Raw genomic sequence first — 21,319 nt, forward strand, 5'->3', positions numbered from 1 at the left:
CATCCAAAAGTGACGATGCAGGGCAGTCATCAACTTGCGACCTTTAGCCCTCGTTGTCGATGCGCACGTCTCCTTCACTTTTCGATTATTGCTGGAGACAAAGAAACCTTCTGCTGCAGCCTCAGCCCCATATCGACCGTGTTCTCGTACGCCTTCACCTTCGTTAGCAGTTTTCGACCTTTGTTCGAAGTCTGTGTGCCGGCCGCGGTGGTCTCGCGGTTCTAGGCGCTCAGTCCGGGACCGCGCGACTACTACGGCCGCAGGTTCGAATACTGCCTCGGGCATGGATGTTTGTGATGTCCTTAGGTTAGTTAGGTTTAAGTAGTTCTAAGTTCTAGGGGACTGATGACCACAGATGTTAAGTCCCATAGTGCTCAGAGCCATTGGAGCCATTTGAAGTCTGTGTTTATTACGAGAGGTAATGGCACTACAAAACAGTAAACAGATTGTTAGAGAAACAGGATCTTTTGCGCGGTTTTAAGTCAGGTTAAACTGGAGACGAATCAACGTAACCGAAAACCAGTCGTTTCAGCGACAACCGCCATCCCCAGGCGAGGTTACGACTGCGCAGCGTTGCGTGGAGCCTGGCCCCGGGGACGCGGCAGAGGTTGCGTGGTGTCTCGTCGCCTCGAGACAGACGCGCCGTTGGCCGGTGTTATTCCGGCGGCTCTTGCCGCCTCGTAAGAAGGTAATCTGGCAATTACGGCTCCGGCGACGCGACGCGGAGGGTGCTCGAGTAAGGGCCGCGGAAAAACACGGCCATTAGGCAAATTACGGACGCCGGGGTGTCAACACGCGGCAGCCTCTGCGTCCGCATCAGCATCCGGCAAAAAAGAGCCGCGAAGCGCGGCCGCGGTCGCAGCTCCGACTGCGGCATCACACGAGATTAGACGCCGGCCGCCGCTAATGCGTGTGGCAGGCGCGCGAAAATCATCTGGCGTGTCGTGGCGCCACGTAAGAGAAGTTAAGTTCATCTGGCACTTGTCGCTGTGGGCCAAATAGGACGTGTTACATATGCATGAAACGACCACACTACTTCTTAAATGACACTAAACACTAGAAAAAGCGAGAGCTTGCCCTGAAATGAGCAAAAGCTGACTACTCTGTATTCAGGCAAGTTTTGTTTCCATTGAAGTATGCAATTTAACTCTAATACATTCACAATTGAATTGTAAGTAATACGTTCGTTTGCTTATAATTGTTAGGCCGTTTCTGTGTAAGTTACTTCTTGCGTCACAATATTGAATCTTTGACGGTTGGTTATCCACGTAAGGTGAAAATACAGGAAAACAACTTTGTAATTTTTCTCTCTTTCGATCAGCTGAACAGCTTCGTCTGGAGGCTACTGGAGGTCCATTATTTTTTAATTCTACTCTAGTTGAAATTATTTCCGCGTTGAATGGCCGCGCGGTTTGAGGCGCCGTGTCAGAAACTGCGTGGCCCCTCCCGCTGGAGGTTCGAGTCCAACCATCGTGCGTGTGTGTGTGTGTGTTGTTCTTACCATAAGTTAAAGTAGTGTGGAAGTCTCAGCAGTTTGGTCCCTTAGGAATACAAACTCATTTGAACATTTGGAAATTATGTCTCCTTCTACCGTAACTGACAGTCATCAAGTGGAACTGTTATGTTTCCGTTCCCAAATTCGATATAGCGATGCATGGCAGTAGGTCCAAATGTGGAATACAACTAATAAAATAACTGTACTTAAAGACCTTCTTAAATCCCCTTTCTGAAATATTGGAGAGAGACAGACAGACAGACAGATTTAAATGTGTGAGAAATCTTATGGGACTTAACTGCTGAGGTCATCAGTCCCTAAGCTTACACACTACTTCACCTAAATTATCCTAAGGAGAAACACACACACGCCCATGCCCGAAAGAGGACTCGAACCTCCGCTGGGACCAGCCGCACAGTCCATTACTCCAGCCCCCCTAGACCGCTCGGCTAGTCCCGCGCGGCAGACAGACAGACAGACAGAGAGAGAGAGAGAGAGAGAGAGAGAGAGAGAGAGAGAGAAATTCTACATCCACGTGATTACTCTGCTATCCACAACAAAATGCCTGGCAGAGGGTTCAATGAACGACCTTCAAGTTGTCTCTCTACCGTTCCACTCTCGAACGGCGCGCAGGAAAAACGGGCACTTAAATTTTTCTGTGCGACCGTGATTTTTCTTATTTTATCGTGATGATCATTTCTCCCAATGTAGGTGGGTGCCAACAAAATTGGTTAATAATTAGAACTTCTATAATGTGGCAGGAAGTTTCATTCCTTTTTCCTTGTGACTTCTCTATAAGCGGGACTTTTTTTCAAGTGGTTCAAATGGCTCTGAGCACTATGGGACTTAACATCTGAGGTCATCAGTCCCCTAGAACTTAGAACTACTTAAATCTATCTAACCTAAGGACATCACACACATCTATGTCCGAGGCAGGATTCGAACCTGCGACCGTGGTGGTCGCGCAGTTCCAGACTGAAGCGCCTAGAACTGCTCGACCACAACGGCCGGCGATCTTTTTTCAAATGTGCTATAAAATCCGATAAGATCCATTTACGGAAGGGAGGATAACTGGTCTAACTATCGTTAAATCTTAATGTATGTCTCGTTCCGTTCTAAAACATTAGACGTCATAAATCGTAATCTTAGTCAAATTTAAGCTTCCGACGCAGATCAAGAAAGAACCTGAATCTCGACTTCATATATGAAAGTCGAGGGCTTCTTGGTGTTATTAACGTTCAGCCATTCTCGACAACGAACGGGACGTTAAGAGATTAGAACCGGACCTCAGTATGTTGAACCAGTTCTGTTGGCACCCACCTACACAGGGAGAAATGATCATCACGATAAAGTAAAGGGCTCGCTCAGACTACAGACATGCAGAAGTGAAATAGATGATTGGTACTAAAATACTATCTTCCCGAATAAAGGCTCACTTCCTTAATAAAAGTGCCTTTCCGCTCAGCGTGAAATACTTTTATAAGCACAGGCTTAATCCAGTACGACACGATGCCTTTAGAATTCGTTCGAAATCCGGTTTAGTATCTCCCCTAAAAAGGTAACTTTTATTTGCTTTATGGTTTGTTATTACAGCAAAGCAACAAGACATGATATATTTTCGGACTTCAAACGTCATCACGAACTTCTCGCGTAAATTCTTAGGCATCACTCCATTTGAAAATTGCAGAGCCACAGCCCCGGCAGACTGCAGAATATAGCAATGTTCCTAAAGGCATTTCATGAAACCATAACGCCTCTTACGTGACTCAGTCCTTTATCAGTCCTTCAGATAGTGTGTCGTCTTCCTGGAAAGGGTAATAAATTTTCTCTTCACAAAGAGAATCTGTCAAATGATTCTCCATTCATAGCTATAGCAATTGCATCGCTGATGCATTTCTGATGGTTAGTGTAGGCCTTCGCTGTGTTAGCTACTCTCATAACGATGTCGACAGTGTCAAGCAACTATGGAACAAAACGAAATTAGGTTTCATATGTTGGCAAAATTAGCGTTCGAGGCACGTGCGACAAATTTCACTGAACTGGAACCCATGGCTACCACTGGACACACTTTATGCACACATGTATGGACTTGTCTAGCAGGGCCAGTAGAAGAGCGGCGCGCCAGCTGGGACTTACCTCTCTGGAAGTGGGGTGCATCGGGCTGGACGGAGGTCGGGGCGCACTAGGCAGCCACCTCTTCGCCTGGGACTCGCTCTCATCCTGAAACAAGAAAAACGGAAATGTCGTTAGCAGCTTCACCATAATACATCCGAACTGTACTTTTATCTTTTCATTTTTCTTTTTTTTTAAAAAAAAGGAGAAGAAAATGACGAAAAGGCACAGTCAAGATAAAGGTAAAACTCGATTTTCTGCAGCTCAGCCTAATAAGTCCGCTGTTGCAATGCAGCTGATTCACACAACAGCAGAAGTTAAATAAGAAAATTTATTTTAACGTCACTCCACAAAGTTCTCATATTAACCAGGTCATCCCACTGTGCTACAAAACTGAGATCTTAAGCGAGACTGCGTCCCATCGGATAAAGAATGTGTGTGTGTGTGTGTGTGTGTGTGTGTGTGTGTGTGTGTGTGCGCGCGCACAACAAACAAGGGAACGGGCCTGTTGGGGTATACGCACAAACGTTTCTCAGTTAAACGCGCCGTGCGTGCTCCTGCAAGTCCAAACATTACCAATACGCAAACATTTTCTAATATCTTCAGAGGACACCAGTCTCGATAAGGTTAATAAAAGAGACAGTAACGTAACGCCAAGCTATCATGCTACACGTAAGATAGTGAGTTCGAAAGCTATTTTCTGGTTTTACAAAAAGACAAAAGATCTTCATTTAGTGTGTAGCCAACTCTGAACGCCAACATGTTTACAGCAACATTCAGCTGCGTTGGATAGCACTAGCCCTGGATGATGTTACATACCGTCAAAATCGTGTGTTTACGAGGCAACAGTAGAAAAATCAGAATATTCAATAAGTTTGTTACATTTCTATGAACCAAGAATGTTAGTACCAAACACAGTGTGAAAAAAAAAAAAAAAACGAAGTACATCAGTATTATTTACTGTTTCATTCTGACATCTGTGGCTGCGAGGAGTAAAACTAAACAAAAAATTTTGCTAGGTGAGAGGCGTTGGTCCTTTCTTTTCAAATACGCCCAAAGGTCGCGTTGTAAGCATGTTAAGACGCATCGGCCGGCCGATGTGGTCGAGCGGTTCTAGGCGCTTCAGTCTGGAACCGAGAGACCGCTACGGTTGCAGGTTCGAATTCCTGCCTAGGGCATGTATGTGTGTGATGTCCTTAGGTTATTTAGGTTTAAGTAGTTATACGTTCTAGGGGACTGATGACCTTAGATGTTAAGTCCCATAGTGCTCAGAGCCATTTGAACCATTTTTGAAAGGCGCATCGGTCCTAAAATGCAAAAAGGCGCATCGCGTTCAAAAAATGGTTCAAATGGCTCTAAGCACTATGGGACGTAACAACTGAGGTCATAAGTCCCCTAGAACGTAGAACTACTTAAACCTAACTAACCTAAGGACACCACACACATCCATGCCCGAGGCAGGATTCGGACCTGCGACCGTAGCAGCAGCGTGGTTCCAGACTGAAACGCCTAGAACCGGTCGACCACAGCGGCCGGCGCATCGCATTTCATTCAAAATGTCCATAAGGGGTCAAATCGCAGTTTCACTATATCAAGATCTATTATGCAAATTTAAAAACGTGAGAGAACATATACACGCAACTTGCAGTTCAAAACAGCCATTGTCAAAGGCGATTTTAAACTAGTAAATGTTGCCCCTTCATTTTTAGTAAGATTGTCGCACCGGTATTATGTATTTAATCACTTATTTTGTTTTCTTGAGAACGGCCTTATGCGAAATGAAAAGCATTACACTAAGTAATGGTAATACCCTTCACGTGTAGTCGGCTTATTGCAGCTCAGCGCAAGTGTTAATGTCGCCTGCAATAATCAGCTGCCTTTTTTTTCAGATCTCGAAGAAAAAGTAAATCGAGGTAGTTATATGTCGCATGTCAAACAACAAAAACATAGGAGGAGTGCTGCACAGACGAGAAACAAGTCCTTAAGAACTGCAGTTGGGTGTCTGGTCTCTTAGACTACATGCGTATATAAGCGTTGTCCGTTACGGTCGACGATAATGAGACGCCGGGGCGATCCACAGCACGCCGCTCTCTGTGATTAACATGTTCCGCGCGTATTATTTAACGAGGCGTCCTTCAGCAAGTCTCTAAAGGAACTGTAACGCCGCCATTTTACAAGGAGAGCTATGCGCTTCGTTTTTCCTCCATGGTCTTTCCATGAAGATGAAGAAGTAAAACGTATCGTCTTACTTTTTCTTTGCTGTGCAAAACAGTAACAGATAACAATTTCATGCCACGGGTCATTAATCAGTAAGTCACAATACGTTTAAAACATCATCACTGTCGATCACTCGAGCATATTAGCACACGCTTACAACATTTTCCTAAAATCCAACATACCGATGTGTAATTGTTGTTCTTGATTATGTGAAGCTTAAAAAGCATTGTGATTTGCTATAGAAAAACAGCATCTGGTTGACCCCACACATATGAATGACGCGTAAACATAACAACCGAAGCTCGTGGGTAACACGTATCAAAAGTAAACATAGTCTGAAAGAAGTCAGGGTCGTTTCTACCATTAGGCAAGACTACGCGGCCACCTACGACGGCAAAATAATAGGGGCAACAAAGGACGGAAAAAAATTAATTTCAATTCAAACAGCGAAAGACCTTAGCAAACGCGCAGAAAACAGTTACTTGTGAAATCTGCATATTGGTGGTGTGGAGTGGGGGAAGGGGGGCAGTATATCGGAAGAATATAAATCCATAGTAGTAAAAAAGAGAGGGCTTTATTTTTCAAGTCTCGCACAGGGCAGCAAAACACCTAGCAATGACCCTGAATCAAGTTACATTTATGCCCTTCGGGAGTGGCGCCGAATTAGACTTTACTACTACTTATTTGAATTTTAAAAATATTAAGAGAACAATAACTTTATGGCGAGGGCTTTATCCGTCACAGAAGATTGGAAATACATTTGTGAGTTTGGAGGCAAGAGATTTTGTCAACAAGCGTAATGGAACTCTTACTGAACAGTTTTTTTTTTTTTTTTTTTTTTTTTCAGAATGAAAACTGTTCAGTGGGCTGTTTGTTACTAGCTGATTTGTCTGAATTGCGTAATTCTGCAACAGTAAACTAAATCATTGGCATCACTGCCTTGTTCGTTTGCAGAGCCTATGGACGCCAAGCAGTTGACGTACTAATATTAACGGAGACTGCATTGTAAATGCATATTTTATTTCAGTGTTGATACAAGAGGATGTAGAACTACAGCTTCTCACATCGTATGCATTGCTGCAAATTTAACTTTTTCGGTGTAATGTCTTATTGCTTAGTGAAAATATATAAGCCACGCGGTCCGAGTCCTCCCTTGGACGTGTGTGTGTGTGTGTGTGTGTGTGTGTGTGTGTGTGTGTGTGTGTGTACCACAAATTTCCAAAGTAAATTACATCGCAGTAATCACATGGAAATTGTAGGTATGAGATAAATCAAGAACATTAGCCAGAAAAACCTAACTATTTGTCTGGTTCACTGAGAGAGCTCCACATGCCGAGAAGTTAATGGCCTGCGCCCTGGCTGCCGTACAGGGGAAATGGAAAGTGTAATACTTCTTCTACATTCCCGACCATGTATGCATGTGTTAAAATTAGGAAATCAGAGGAAATGCCTGAACATCACCCAAACAAGTTCCCTGAAATGAGTTGGTTGGTTGGTTGGTTGGTTTGTTTTGGGGAAGGAGACCAGACAGCGAGGTCATCGGTCTCATCGGGTTAGGGAAGGACGGGGAAAGAAGTCGGCCGTGCCCTTTGTAAGGAACCATCCCGACATTTGCCTGGAGCGATTTTAGGGAAATCACGGAAAACCTAAATCAGGATGGCCGGACGCGCGATTGAATCGACGTCCCCCTGAAATGAGTTCATAGCTCACACGTAAGTAAGGAGGCATAGCAGTATCTGCAGTATTGCCTACTGTTGGGAGCAGCGTTGATCGGAAGATTAATTATAGGTGGTGTAAGGTTTTTTTTTTAAAAAAAAAGACGACTGCAGTTTTTTTTTTAACCCGCACATGTCCCCAGTGAACAAACTTACAGACATAGCAGTATGATAAACGGGCCAATCAAACGGCGATCAGCAATTTTCTCACGTACGGGTGTCTATTCACCTGCCATTAGGTCACAAAAGCGTTGTGGAAACATGCGGTGGCAGCGTAATTCAGACCGAAACTTTCGAATGTTAAGTGTTGTGATGAACGGCTACAATCTCCTCTGAAACGCTGATGTCAAAATAATGCACGCTCAATTTTTCTAACGGCCGACGTTGCCTGAGGAGATATATAGCTCGGCGGGAGCAAAATAAATGACGCGATTCGGAGGAATTAGTCGAACCAGTTCGGGCGCTGGCAGCGACGCGGCCGGCACGCGTGCAGCGGCATGGCGTGCCGTGGCGTGGCGCACTGCGGTAATTACGACGTCCGCACGGCGCGCGCGCGCACACACACAGGCCTCAACACGAAACGAATGCGGCCGCGGACGCGACGTCCGATCGCCACCCAGCCGCTAATTACGAATTAGCAGTATCGGACATAAAATAAATATACTTAATTCCATTAAGGTGATGGTTAATTAAAACGCAATAAAAATTAACCTCATTACAGAAACTCGCCGCGCAACGGCCCGCACACGTTTCGCCGATAACTGGAGCTAATATGTCAGAAAATGTTGATTAATGGACGAGATACGGATTTTTCCCAGTAGTACATATATCAGACATTCATGCACGCGCGGTAAAATCTGGCCCTAATTTACTTTTATAACGTACCTATTAATGTCAGTGTTGTTTGAAAACTCCACTAATTAGCCTGGAGGAGGAGAAACGCTTGTTGAAAATATCCCCACATACAGGGATGTTTTGGTAATGAGGAGCTGGATCCGAATGAAGACGGTACAAACGTAAACCACAGCAATTTAATGCATGTGTCTTGTGTTTCTCATGCAAAACCATACGCGAAAAAGCGAATGAAGTGGCTGCTTTTGCATTTCTTCTTTTTCTTTCGTTTCACCCTACTATGGGTTACGTAGTATCAATCAATTTTTAATGTTCTGTTCCTTCATGTTAGCCCAATACTGTTTTATTCGTTCTAGTCTCGATTTCCTTTCTTTTGACAAGATTTAGGTTCTTCGTTTGGCTCTTTCATTTTGACTTGGAATCTCGTTCTTGTCTTTTTTTTTCTTTTCAGTTTTATCTATGAGCATATTTTCTGTGACTTGGGAGTTCTCGGCAGTCCTTATTCGTTTCCTTAAACCAGTTTGGTTGGCTTTTTGTTGCGGAGGCAATCAATTTTTTTAAAAAATCTGTTTGGGTTAATTCTCAGGATGTGTCCACAAAAATCAGTTCTTTTCCTCATTCTGTCAGAATTTTTCGGTAGTATCGTAAAGGATTTCATCTTTTATGTGAATTATTTTGTTGTTGGGGCATCTGAAACGAAGAATCCTTTAAACAGGCCGTGGTTGCTATTGGGCAATGTTTCTGCTGCATACAGGGTTTACAGTGTGATAACTGTCTTATTTTTGCTTTCCATGAGAGGGACTTTTTGTTATACATGTTTTTGGTGAGTTGGTAGGCCAGCTCAACTTTACTGCTTCTAGATTCCACTGCTTTTTCTTCTCGAGGGCATTCCAGCTGATTCATTTTTCAAGATATTTGAATTCTTTGTCGATACCCATTTTTTGTTCTCCCACTTCAGCATGTTTCGGTGGGTTTTTTTTGTCAGTATCCTGGTCTTTTCAAAGGAGATTTTGGGACCTATTTTTTTGGCTTCTTTTTCTAGTTCGAGGGTCTGTTCTTTGGCTTCATCCTAGGTCTCGACTAGTATTACGGACCAAAACAAGGAAAAAATGTGTAGTGAACAAGGGCTGTAAAATGTGTACCTTAAAGAGTTATGAGCACTTGTTCGGAAGAAGCGATGTGTTCCGGGCTAGACAAAATGACCAAGTGCTTATAGCTCTTAAAGTATGCATTTTAGACCCCCCATGTTTAGTAGACTTTTTTGTTTTGGTCAATATTTTCTGCTTCCAAGAGATAAGAAGCAAAGACCTTGCTGTAGAAGAGATCTGTTTCATAGTATTGACGATGAACAAGTGCTCATACCTGTCAAGGTAAGCATTTTAGAGCCGATGTTTACTAGACATTTTTACTGATTTTTAAGTAAGGTACCTGTCTTTTTATTTCGCCCACTGTAGATGGGCCGTCCATAGGTCGTGATTGGTGAGTTTGCAGTAAATATTTGACATAAATGCACGTATTTATTGATTGCACTGACTTACAAGCTTAAATTATTTACACCGCGCAGGGACCTGTGGCCTTTGTATTTGGCATAAATTTCAATTTTATACCTCTATTCATTACTGAGAAAATGGGGTCTTAACAGAAGGCCGCATCTTTTGATTGCACTTTTTACAGCGCGAAGTGACTGGAGATCCCAATATCTGACACAAATATCAGCTTCATACCCTACACTCATTCCTGAGAAAATTCGGTCTTAGCAGTCGAACAAACACACAAACAGACGAACACCAAAGTGATCCTGTATGTGTTCCGTTTTTACCGACTGAGGAACGGAACCCCGAGAGGCAGCTGAAGATGAAATAGTATTAACGAAACATTTTAACGTAGTACTATCCCCAGTCGAAGTACGTAACTATAATTTCGAAGTGGAAAAAAAGTTTGGAATTTCACTGGGTCAAGACGGATAAGCTCAGTGGAATTTGTGCTGTTCAGTTCGCCGTGTTGTATGTCACGTGTTTCAGCTAACTCAGCCGCCGGTTGTGAAACGGCCTCCTCTCTCTCACCCCCGTCGCGAGACGTCGAGCAGCTGCCGGCTGTCGCCGAGGGCTGCCGGCGCTGTTCGCAGAGCCGCCGCAGCCCTCGGCATCGGCCAGCGCATTCTGTCTTCATCAGCGGTGCGAGCCCGCAACCTCTAATTACGGGCCGATATCAAACAGAGCGGCGGCTCCAGGCTCGAGGCGACCTGCTTCGAATCCCCTTGATTAACTTTCTCATTAGGAAGCGCTGCCCGGCGGCGGCACCGCGGTTTGATGTATCGCCGCTTATTATGGCGCTAATGAAACCGACTGTTTACATTTAATTAAGATTCTGCGTCTTTTTCGTTCCTCTGCTTTTTCGACGCCCGCTGCTCTCCGTACGTGATCTACCGTCGCAAAGCAACGTGCCGGCCTTCCAGAGAAGTAGTACAGACACCCACAAGGCCCCGCAACATAGAGGACGCCACCAACCTGCATGTTACTTCTTTATCATACCTGCTCATGGCCGGCAATCATCCAACGACAGCTGTTAAACGTCGTTTACCACCACGAATAACTCATATAATGTAACGGTGAACATGAACTTTTTTCTTCGCTGCCAAGTAAATGTTAATCCCTCTAACTCTTACACTGAAGTATGCTTGGCGCTCTTTGGGTTTAAATAAGAATCCCGATCGAATCAATTGTAAAGATATTTAATCTTAACATCGGTCAACTGACGTGAACTGGTATTACCACTGCGGCAAGGAAGTTGGCTTTACATACCAACGACGGCAAACTTCAATCCTGGTTCAGAGAAGGGGCTACACTAACTCTTCTCACATTACATTGAACAACCGACGGAAATATTGAAGGGAACGTAATATTTTTTAACTTTACATATGTAAGTAACAAATCTCGAACGTACTCATCCCATAATACAATAAGCAGCAGAAGTTGAATATGCTACAGCAGTATCAGCAGTATCAGAAAATATCAAACTGGGTGATTATATATCTATTACGTAACATGCATCCAGTCCTAGGAAAGTTACTCTATATTGTTATCAATGAAGACTTTGTCGATAGGTTGTCTCAATACAGTCACGTACATTCACATTTTGCGCAATTTATTATACATGGTCTTAAAAGGAAGTATTCCATATTTTGAGAGGCGGTAGCATGGCCCCAAATAAGAAAAAAATGTCCAGTGAACGACTCTAAAATGAGTACCTTAAGAGTCTGATCAAGTGCTCATCTTCGCCGCTGTGAAAAGTATCTCTTCTACTGCAGGCGCTTTGCTGTTACCAACGACTTACAGAATGCAGTAAACAAATGGCACATGTGTCCTGTTATCGTCCATGGACACAGGATGCATTAAGCGTAAGTGTGTTGACACTGTAAACTATATGGTCAGATCTGGATAAATGCAGCGCATAAATTCGTTTTAATGAAGCCAGTTCGTGTTTTGATCCGTTTATGAAAATGCTTTTACAGTATAGCTTTACCTTTGGTCTTAACTTCTTAATGGAATCCTGTTATTTCACGCGGGACAGCAGACATTACCTTTGGTGTGGGCCTGCCAGTGCGCCCGTGGCCAAAGGGGTGTTTTTCACAGAGTGCGTGATTCCGCAATACGCTGGTCAGAAGCATGCCTTACTAAGAACGAGCACCTCCCTTCAGCGATGGCTCACAAGGGCAGGTCGTATGAAATAGCAAACAACATTAGGAGCTCAGCAGTTTCACAGTAACAGAATAGGGTGTTTCATTTGTTTACTGCGTTCTGCACGTCGTTCGTAACAGTAAAGAGTTTGCAGTCTAAGAGATTTATCCCAGTAGCGAAGATGAATAAGTGCTTAAAGCTCGTAAGGTAGGCATTTTAGAGTCCACGTTTACTCGACTTTTTTCTGATTTAGGTTCATACAACCACCTCTCACAATTTGGCATGTTTTTTTTAGTATCTTGCATTGTATGCTGTGGATGTTTCTTCACACAAACGCAAAAAATACACATATATGGTAAATGTTTATCTGACACTACAATAGTGAAGCCATATTCACAGTACATGAAATTTTTTCTTATAAAAAAAGGAGGGTTACATTACCGGTTTCAACGAACTACGTTGTCATTTTCAAATCTAAAACATCAGTTGCAGAATATACAATTAAAATTATGAGGAGCATACATATTACAAAAATTATGAGAAACAATGAGACCAGACAACCGAGGCAATGGTGGCACAAGCAAGGCACTACTAGTTATGTCTATGCTTGCCCAAACGTTCATTCCATGTCCTAACTCAGTAGTGTGTCAGTCCTACATGAAAGTACAGTCTGTTTTGAGATTATTTTTTGGGAATAAAGTAAAATTATGCACTGCATTCCATATGGAAGCTTGCTGTGCTTGATACACTTACGACTTGTGAATTTATATCAGCCGTACGATCGTTGTGTCACAGCAGGACACGCTGCAAGAACTCTTGGCAATATTTACCCTGGTGTAGCTATCTATTCCACATTAGGACATGTTCCGCCCCGATAGCTGAGTGGTCAGCGTAACGGATTGCCGTGCTACGGGCCTGGGTTCGATTCCCGGCTGGGTCAGGGGGGTTCTCCGCTCAGGGACTGGGTGTTGCGCTGTCTTCATCATCATTTCATCCCCATCCGGCGCCCAGTTCATCCAATGTGGCGCCGAATGTAGTAAGACCTGCACCAAGGCGGCCGAACCTGCCCCGCAAGGGGCCTCCTGGCCAACGACGCTAAACGCTCATTTCATTTCCGTTAGGAAATGGGCACAACTTGTAGTGACTTGGTTGTGCCACTATTGCCTCGGCTGCCTGGTCTCATTATTTCTCGTAATTTTTGTAAGACGTGAGGTCATAATTCCGACTGTATACTCTCCAACTGATGTTTTACATTTGAAAATGACTACGTAGTTCGTAAACAACGGTAATGTAACCCTTTTTCAAAGAAAAAAATTTATGTACTGTGACCATGGCGTCACTATTGTAGTGTCAAATAAAAATTTAAGTTATGTTTTGATCTCACTCCTTACGACAGTTGTGTCGGAATATAGAAGTAAATACGTACAGCTATAGTTGGTGCAATTTTCCAAATTTTTGGGTGATAAGAACTTTTTCACTAAAAGAGGGATCAAAATAGAAATTAATTTAATTAGAGAAGCTCTGCAACATGTAGAAAATACAAGTCATCTTACGACTATGTTAATTATGCAAGCGACTCTCTCTCTCTCTCTCTCTCTCTCTCTCTCTCTCTCTCTCTCTCTCTCTCTCTCTCTCTCTCTCTCTCTCTCGAGGAAGTCCTGAGCAGTGATAATTAGATTTACAAAACCTGTAAATGGCCCGCATACATCTTTATATTTTTATTTAGGTGTATATACCTAAGTGTTCTGTGTCTGTTCTGTTCTGTTGACAAGCTCCACATCCTAACACTTATCGTGAATTTGATCAATGGAACAAGTAACTAATTACCTCTCTCCCTTCTTGTGTACGTTGCTTCCTTTTCTTCGCCCACTCGCCGAAAAAGGTAAGTGTTCTCAGTGAAAAATGAGATGATGATATTTGGTTGATTACTCAAATTTTCTTCGACAGTCATCATTAAAAAAGAACTGGAGCTGCTTGTGTTTTGGATTCCAGTTCCTATGACTTTCAGAAGCATCTGCAATGCTCTCAGAGAGCCACATCGCAGCTTACACAGCCCCCATCAGGTGGAACACCTGCTTCAGAAGACCGGCACCAGACGCAAACAGCGCTTCTGCCCACTTAGTCTCCAGGTTACATTTTTTACTGAGCACTTCTTATACGTGCCCTTAAATTGGCCTGCGTCCATCGCCGTTTGTTTTGCGACACGTTGATATTAATTTCGGCAACGTCTCTTGCCTCTCCCTCTTGGTTGTTTTGGCGGCATCGCTCTGCCCCACCCAGTCTGAAAATGCTTCCAGTCCACTCTTGACTCAAGTTCCTGCCTCCTTTTTTCTGCCCACTAACTAAAGTCATCGTGTAATCCTTTACCGTGAAAGCCCCTCTAGTCTATATTTTCGTTACCGCGTCCCACTCGCCACGTAGTGCCAGAGACGTGCTATGTTATTTACTTCCAGTTTTTTTCACAAGACGCAACAAATGTTAAGACCACTTTTCCACTGCTGACGTGCTGCGTAGTTAGCAAACAAGCACTTCTCTTGTGACACAACTCTATAACAGCCACGTAAAATGTCAGGTGCTTCAACACGCATACGGTCTCGGCTGCCATGTACGTAATTATTATCTGCCACACAAATCCACTAGGCGCAAGAAATATGAAGCGCTAAATGTGGGCTCCGTGATCCATACAGAACGTCCTACGTCAACAGGCGGTTCCTTAACCTCATTGGCGCTATAAAAAGGAGATGATCCTCGAAATTAATTTTGCATAATTTTCTTGCGTGTAATTTGCTTCAGTAACAGGAGCAATACAAGCTATTCATGGCCCACCAGTGACCTATTTTTCTTTATGATCGCCTACTGTGTGCCCCACTCTATAAAAATTGAGACTCGGTGTTGGGAAAGAACAGCGCTCTCTTGAGTTTTAAGGCAGGTATTCAAACGATTGCATTCTTTATCTGACACTGTAACAATGTAAAACTACTCGTATTGTGGCAATGGCAACGTTCTAGCGGGGATGATTTGCCAACAGTTTCCTCCTTTCCGTCTGTACGATGCATCGGGCGTGGAACTGTGACGAACAGAACTAATGACTGTGAGGTGTTAGATGTTACGTTGTTTTGTGTCGTGTTACTGAAGGAATGTGGACCTAAAAGTAAGAGAGGAATTGAAACTCAACGCCACACAACTTTATCGGCGAACATCAAGGACTCAGTAGGCATCAAAGTCTAAAGATTTTTGAACTCCCGTTTATAACCCTCCGAAACTGAGCAGTGCTGGCCTTTTACAGAACGCCGTCCCTTACAACTGGGTCCCAGATATGCGGTCGAGGAAAAGGGGGATTCACAAATGCGAAGGTATTTCCAATTCCGGTGTGTCACAAACAAGAGAAACCTCCCAAAATCTACGTTAGAACCTGGACCAAAGTTAAGTTATAGCTAGGAAGGCATAGTGTGTGTGACATGCACAAATACATGCACCAACAGTAACGCAATGGAGTGTTCATTCCTACAGACGAAGTATCTCTAGCCTCATTTCCTGCGTACTTATCATCAATAACACCACGGATAGATACGGAATGCGTTTGGCTAGAAATACGTGAACTAAATGCTGACCCTTTTCCTCCGCTTTTGGACCGCTTCCGTGTACAACCATTAACATTAAGTCTGTGTGACACCAACGACCAACTCCAGAAAACTCCACTGAAGCTTAGTGACGTCAGCTACGAATTAGAAATTGCGGCTAGAGGATTTCCAACCTACCTTCTAGCCAAAAATAAACTTTAAAAAACTCAGCCGAAAATTTATACTCACTCGTATAAGATGAGACTCCAGTTACACATGAATTGTGCAAAATCATACCATATCGAGTTTCTTATAGGAAAGTCAAGGTCACTGATTTACACATACTTCATTTTTTTCATTGCAGATGAGACGTGATACGACGCGAAAAGAGGATGGAGGCAACAACTGGAAACTTCTAACGGTTTCATGGGGGGAGAAATTAAACGTCCTGTCGACGATCATGAGATTAGATCATTAGAGACTGAGTAATACCTCGGACTGGAGGGAGAACCGGGACGAAAATCGGCCATTTTCTTTGCAAAATAACAAGCTCAGGATTTGCTTGAATCGATTTAGAGAAACCCAAATCTGACTGGCCGCACTTGGATATGAACTGCCGTCCTCCAGAATGCGAGTAATGTGTCGAAACCACAGAGCGCCACCACCTTCGGCATCGGCGGAATGCAACTGGGCACGTCGCGGTCAGTTAAGCATTTCAATTCACAATACTGGTTTTTACATTTCGGAGTTATTATCCGACAGCAACAGATCAAAATAGGAATTAGCGTGCTTAAGCAACGGAGGTACTGTAGCTTACAGTGCCATCCTAGGGCACTTATTCATGTGACACTAAACGGATATGACGGTACACAATTCCTCTGCGGCTTCTAGATGGAAGCTGTGCTGCAGCCGCGTCCTTGGGAGGTGGGTGTAGCGCGACGGATGTAATATCGCCTAATGAGCTACACTGTTGTTCACCGGCAAGACCAGCAGCCGGGAGAGTGGCAGAGAAAAAACCTCGATGGCGGCCGCAAAGGCCACGAGCGGCAATTTAGATATCAAACGGTGCCGCGGGGCGCGGGGGCGCCCGAGACCAATCTGGGAACCAGCCGCTCCGAACCGACCCAAATCCTACTCCACTTAGCTTCTCCACTGCTCCGCTAAACCAAACCGCCGCAAGTGACAACGAACTTGCCTTTTTTTTTCGAATAACGGTTCTTTACATTATCCGTAACTTCAAAATATCTGCTTTTTTCACTACTTTGCACTGTAGAGGAAAAGTAAGTAGTTTAGGTCCAAAATTTCCACAGCTCGTAGTGTCGCGGTAGCGTTCTTGGTTCCGAAGCCCCGAGATTACTGGGTGTTGTTGTGTCGCGGTAGCGTTCTTGCTTCCGGAGCCCCGAGATTACTGGGTGTTGTTGTGTCGCGGTAGCGGTCTTGCTTCCGGAGCCCCGAGATTACTGGGTGTTGTTGTGTCGCGGTAGCGGTCTTGCTTCCGGAGCCCCGAGATTACAGGGTGTTGTTGTGTCGCGGTAGCGTTTTTGCTTCCGGAGCCCCGAGATTACTGGGTGTTGTTGTGTCGCGGTAGCGGTCTTGCTTCCGGAGCCCCGAGATTACTGGGTGTTGTTGTGTCGCGGTAGCGTTCTTGCTTCCGGAGCCCCGAGATTACTGGGTGTTGTGTCGCGGTAGCGTTCTTGCTTCCGGAGCCCCGAGATTACTGGGTGTTGTAGTGTCGCGGTAGCGTTCTTGCTTCCGGAGCCCCGAGATTACTGGGTGTTGTTGTGTCGCGGTAGCGTTCTTGCTTCCGGAGCCCCGAGATTACTGGGTGTTGTTGTGTCGCGGTAGCGTTCTTGCTTCCGGAGCCCCGAGATTACTGGGTGTTGTAGTGTCGCGGTAGCGTTCTTGCTTCCGGAGCCCCGAGATTACTGGGTGTTGTAGTGTCGCGGTAGCGTTCTTGCTTCCGGAGCCCCGAGATTACTGGGTGTTGTAGTGTCGCGGTAGCGTTCTTGCTTCCGGAGCCCCGAGATTACTGGGTGTTGTTGTGTCGCGGTAGCGTTCTTGCTTCCGGAGCCCCGAGATTACTGGGTGTCGTCGTCGTTGTCATCATCACGGTCGGAGGAAGGCAACGTGAAACTACCTCCATTAGAACCTTGCCTAGTACGGCGGTGCGTGTCTCCCGCATCGGTCCCAACGCTCTGTAGCATGGGAGTTCATTTCCATTCGAGGCCTAAAATTATTTTGTTTACCAAAAACAACACAGAACGAAAGGCAAAAGCACAAATTCCCACTTCTAGTTTATTCGCCGCGACACAGCTAACAGGCGGACGTTACTAATGCTCAGTTGGCAATTATTTGGGTTCATCTGCCAGCGATATCGCTGGAAAATCAAACGTGTTTTCCCTAGGCAGCTACGACAATAACACTTTAAATCTAAATCGATTTCCAGCACAGAAAAACGAAAGGCCCAACGGTACCGATCGGCCGCCGTGTCGTCCTCAACCCTTAGGCGTCACCAAATGCGGATCGGAGGGGCATGTGGTCAGCACACCGCTATCTCGGCCGTTGTCAGTTTTCGTGACGGAACCCGCTACTTCTCAGTAAATTAGCTCCTCAATGGACCTCTCAAGTGCTGAGTACATCCCGCCTGCCAACGACACTCGGCAGACCGGGACTATGTCCCATCAAAGAGCTACCAAGCCCGACATCGTTTAATTTCGGTGATCTGACGGGAACCGGTGTTACCACTGCGGCAAGGACGTTGGCTGACTTCCAGCACGCAGTTGCCAAATATGTAAGGCAACTTTTGTTGTTATGCGTGCTATAAAATGAATGGTGCCAGCAACTTAAACATTCCCTTCGTAATTACTCCATGAATGGTACCAGGAACTTTATAACGACATTTTCTTTGTAATTACTTCAACAAATGTAATTTATTAACAAGCTGAAAAATAGAAAAATATTTCCGTTATAATTTACACCATAATCAAACAAACTGGACCAAAAGAAAGGTCAGCATTTAGGGATATGACAGGAACGACTGCTCGAAACAAAAGCGTCCAGTAGCCATAGGCTCTACAATGCAGACATTATGAGCTATGAGCACCTTCGCTTCAGAGAAACACATCTATTCTACTGAATAATAAAAGAAGAAATAGATGAGATTTGTTTCACAGTATCGAATATGAAGTTCTCAGAGCTCGTAAGGTACGCACTTTACAGCCTATGTTTACTAGACGTTTTTGTTTAGAATCATCATTTCTATCTTTTTCATGAATATTGATCGTTCCTCCTGCGACACCCTGTAGACATACTTCATTAATCTTTATCAGAGTTGTGAAACTATCGTAGGCTACCGTAGATAATCTTAAGTCAAGGCAGACTACGATAGTTTTCCTACTAGCTTCGGTCAGTTAAGATCGTAACGGCGTTACCTGTTCGTTAGGTGTGTTGCATATTTATCGGGCGCTACCTATTTCCACCGACCTGTTTGCCCGGCAGCAGTATGTGGTTTAGAAACTGAGGGAGGTTATACAAAAGGGTCGTGTAACTTACGGAATATTTTTGTTCTACATAATTATCCTCCGGTCTGTTACTTAAAAATAAGCAGCATTACAACAAAACTGAAATTGTCAATATTTAATTCTGATTTTAATCAACAACTGTTGATTTGTAACGGGGAATAGAGGTATTTTGTATGGAGAGAAAAAAATACAGATTTATCATATAGCACGAGAAGACGCAATTTCCTCAAAATAAATAAACTGCAAAACAAAAACATATCAAATGTCGCTTCAATACTTTGTCGAGAATATACACAAGACGTTATTGTTATTCACAAACAACTTTCGCACTTGTCAATAATAACCGAAACAGTAGGAGGAACGTTCTACCGAGTACAAAACAACAACAATGACTATACAGATTCTTGTGTGTTTGGGCATGTAAACTGTACTTGCATCAAAATTAATTGCTTTGGTTACATAAAAACTCAGAAGTTACGCGATTAACTAATTTTCACTACCTATAAAATGCAATTTATATTTTTAAGGCTATAAACTACTCAGCATAGTGACACTGAACGATATGCGTTTCTAATTATGTGCAAAACAAACAAAACGTAAGTAGAAAGCGTCGGTTCCCAGTTTATCTCTCTCACATTCGTTCACATTTGTTTCCCACGAATGCTACCAATACTACCAGTAATCCTACCATTCACTACGTCGTTTACGTATTGTACCAAAATCACCGAACCCTAGTTTTCTTAAGCAATTTTTTTTAATGTTATGCATATGTTTCTGAACTTACGCAATGTGCCTGCCTCTCCGTATTCTTAGCAGTCCAACATATTTGATACTTCCCTAACAAGTAATCACTAATAATGGCGAACGATGGATACACTTGTAGAAAGTCCACGAAGTTCGTTACTAATTTTTATTTCCCAGGAAATTCTGTGCTAAGCAGGAAAGTTTTGGAAGAGTTAGGTTTTACTACCAACAACTACTCCGGTCTTATATTCAGAACACTTACCGTCTTGTCAAAGACATCTCTTTTGCATTTGCGACTTGTCCATGTGAGACGTCTTTTATATTTTAAAGCTAAAAGAAATTTATCCGGTCTCCGTTAGGTTATGACACCGGTTTCTCTCTAACGAGTCCAGTTGGCCGATACCCATAAACATTAGTATCTATCCATTCGTCCACCTGCTGCGAGTAGTCTTTTTCGAAACATATGATAGACGACGCGAGCCATTAAGTTTTATGCAGCCATCACAAGCCACATTAAATGTCCATAAGTCGGCTCGATTTATTTTATTTCTCGCGGTTTTGCCGCCTACAATTTCCCGGAACTAATTTCCTCGCTGCTGTCCGTATTGCCAGAAGTGCCCTCGACAGTGACTGCGATCGGACAGAGCGTGTCTCACGGATCCGAGGACAGGTGCAATTCACACTGCTCGCTACAGAAATAAAACTTAGCTGGCCCGTTCACCGTGATTACGTTCGCATTACCTCCGTAACAGTGCGTCGGCACGGTACCCAGGCAATGGAAGGCTGGAGGGTAAGAGGGGAAAAAGGCGCAAACAATGACAGTGCAGCAACCCAATGAAAAATCACGTCACCGTAATCCAAGTTACAGGCGAGACAGTAGACACAAAACCTGCAGAAAAATCGCTAGTGTCCAGATTCTACCTTTAATTACAACTGAGGTTCTACTACAACGAAGTTCGTATCTCAACATTAGAAAATTTCCCAGGTGCCTGAAAGTTATGGCCACAGATATAGCCTAACTAAGTCAAATCTGATGGTCTGTAGACGATGCGTGAATCAAGAACTCGGTTTTACTTTCTTTCGACATTCACTTAAAAGCGTGAGGTATTTACATAGCAGCTACACAGAAGACCCAAAGTAGTTTCCTATTCTATCTTATGTCCTGAACAATGGTATAGATAATTTGATGGAGCAACAGCAACTAAAAATTCCTGTCGGTAAACCATTTGCTGTGCGGTTCTCCCGCACGGATGGAAACGAACCACACAGATATCGTTTGCCATTCTCACCTTCTCACCCTTTTCAGGCGACACCAATGAGTGAAATGGCGGAGACGGGTTTCCGAATAATATGAACTCGATTCGTTTGTGTCTAACAACGCTGAGAAGAAGGAACTTACAATGCAGCAACCCCCAATAAGTTAGAT

At 43.9% G+C, this 21,319-nt stretch overlaps 1 protein-coding gene across 2 annotated transcripts in view; it reads right to left on the reverse strand.

Annotated features, from left to right (window-relative positions):
* Positions 1-21,319, reverse strand: part of LOC126284187 (Krueppel-like factor 8) — a 1,008,191-nt gene that overhangs the window by 451,423 nt on the left and 535,449 nt on the right. For both annotated transcript variants that reach the window (XM_049982934.1, XM_049982933.1), the window contains exon 2: positions 3,632-3,715. In XM_049982934.1, coding sequence (XP_049838891.1) covers positions 3,632-3,715 — 84 coding nt within the window. The remainder of the gene's footprint in view (positions 1-3,631; positions 3,716-21,319) is intronic.

Source organism: Schistocerca gregaria, chromosome 8 (genome assembly GCF_023897955.1).
Source record: "Schistocerca gregaria isolate iqSchGreg1 chromosome 8, iqSchGreg1.2, whole genome shotgun sequence".
Classification (NCBI taxonomy): Eukaryota; Metazoa; Arthropoda; class Insecta; order Orthoptera; family Acrididae; genus Schistocerca; species Schistocerca gregaria.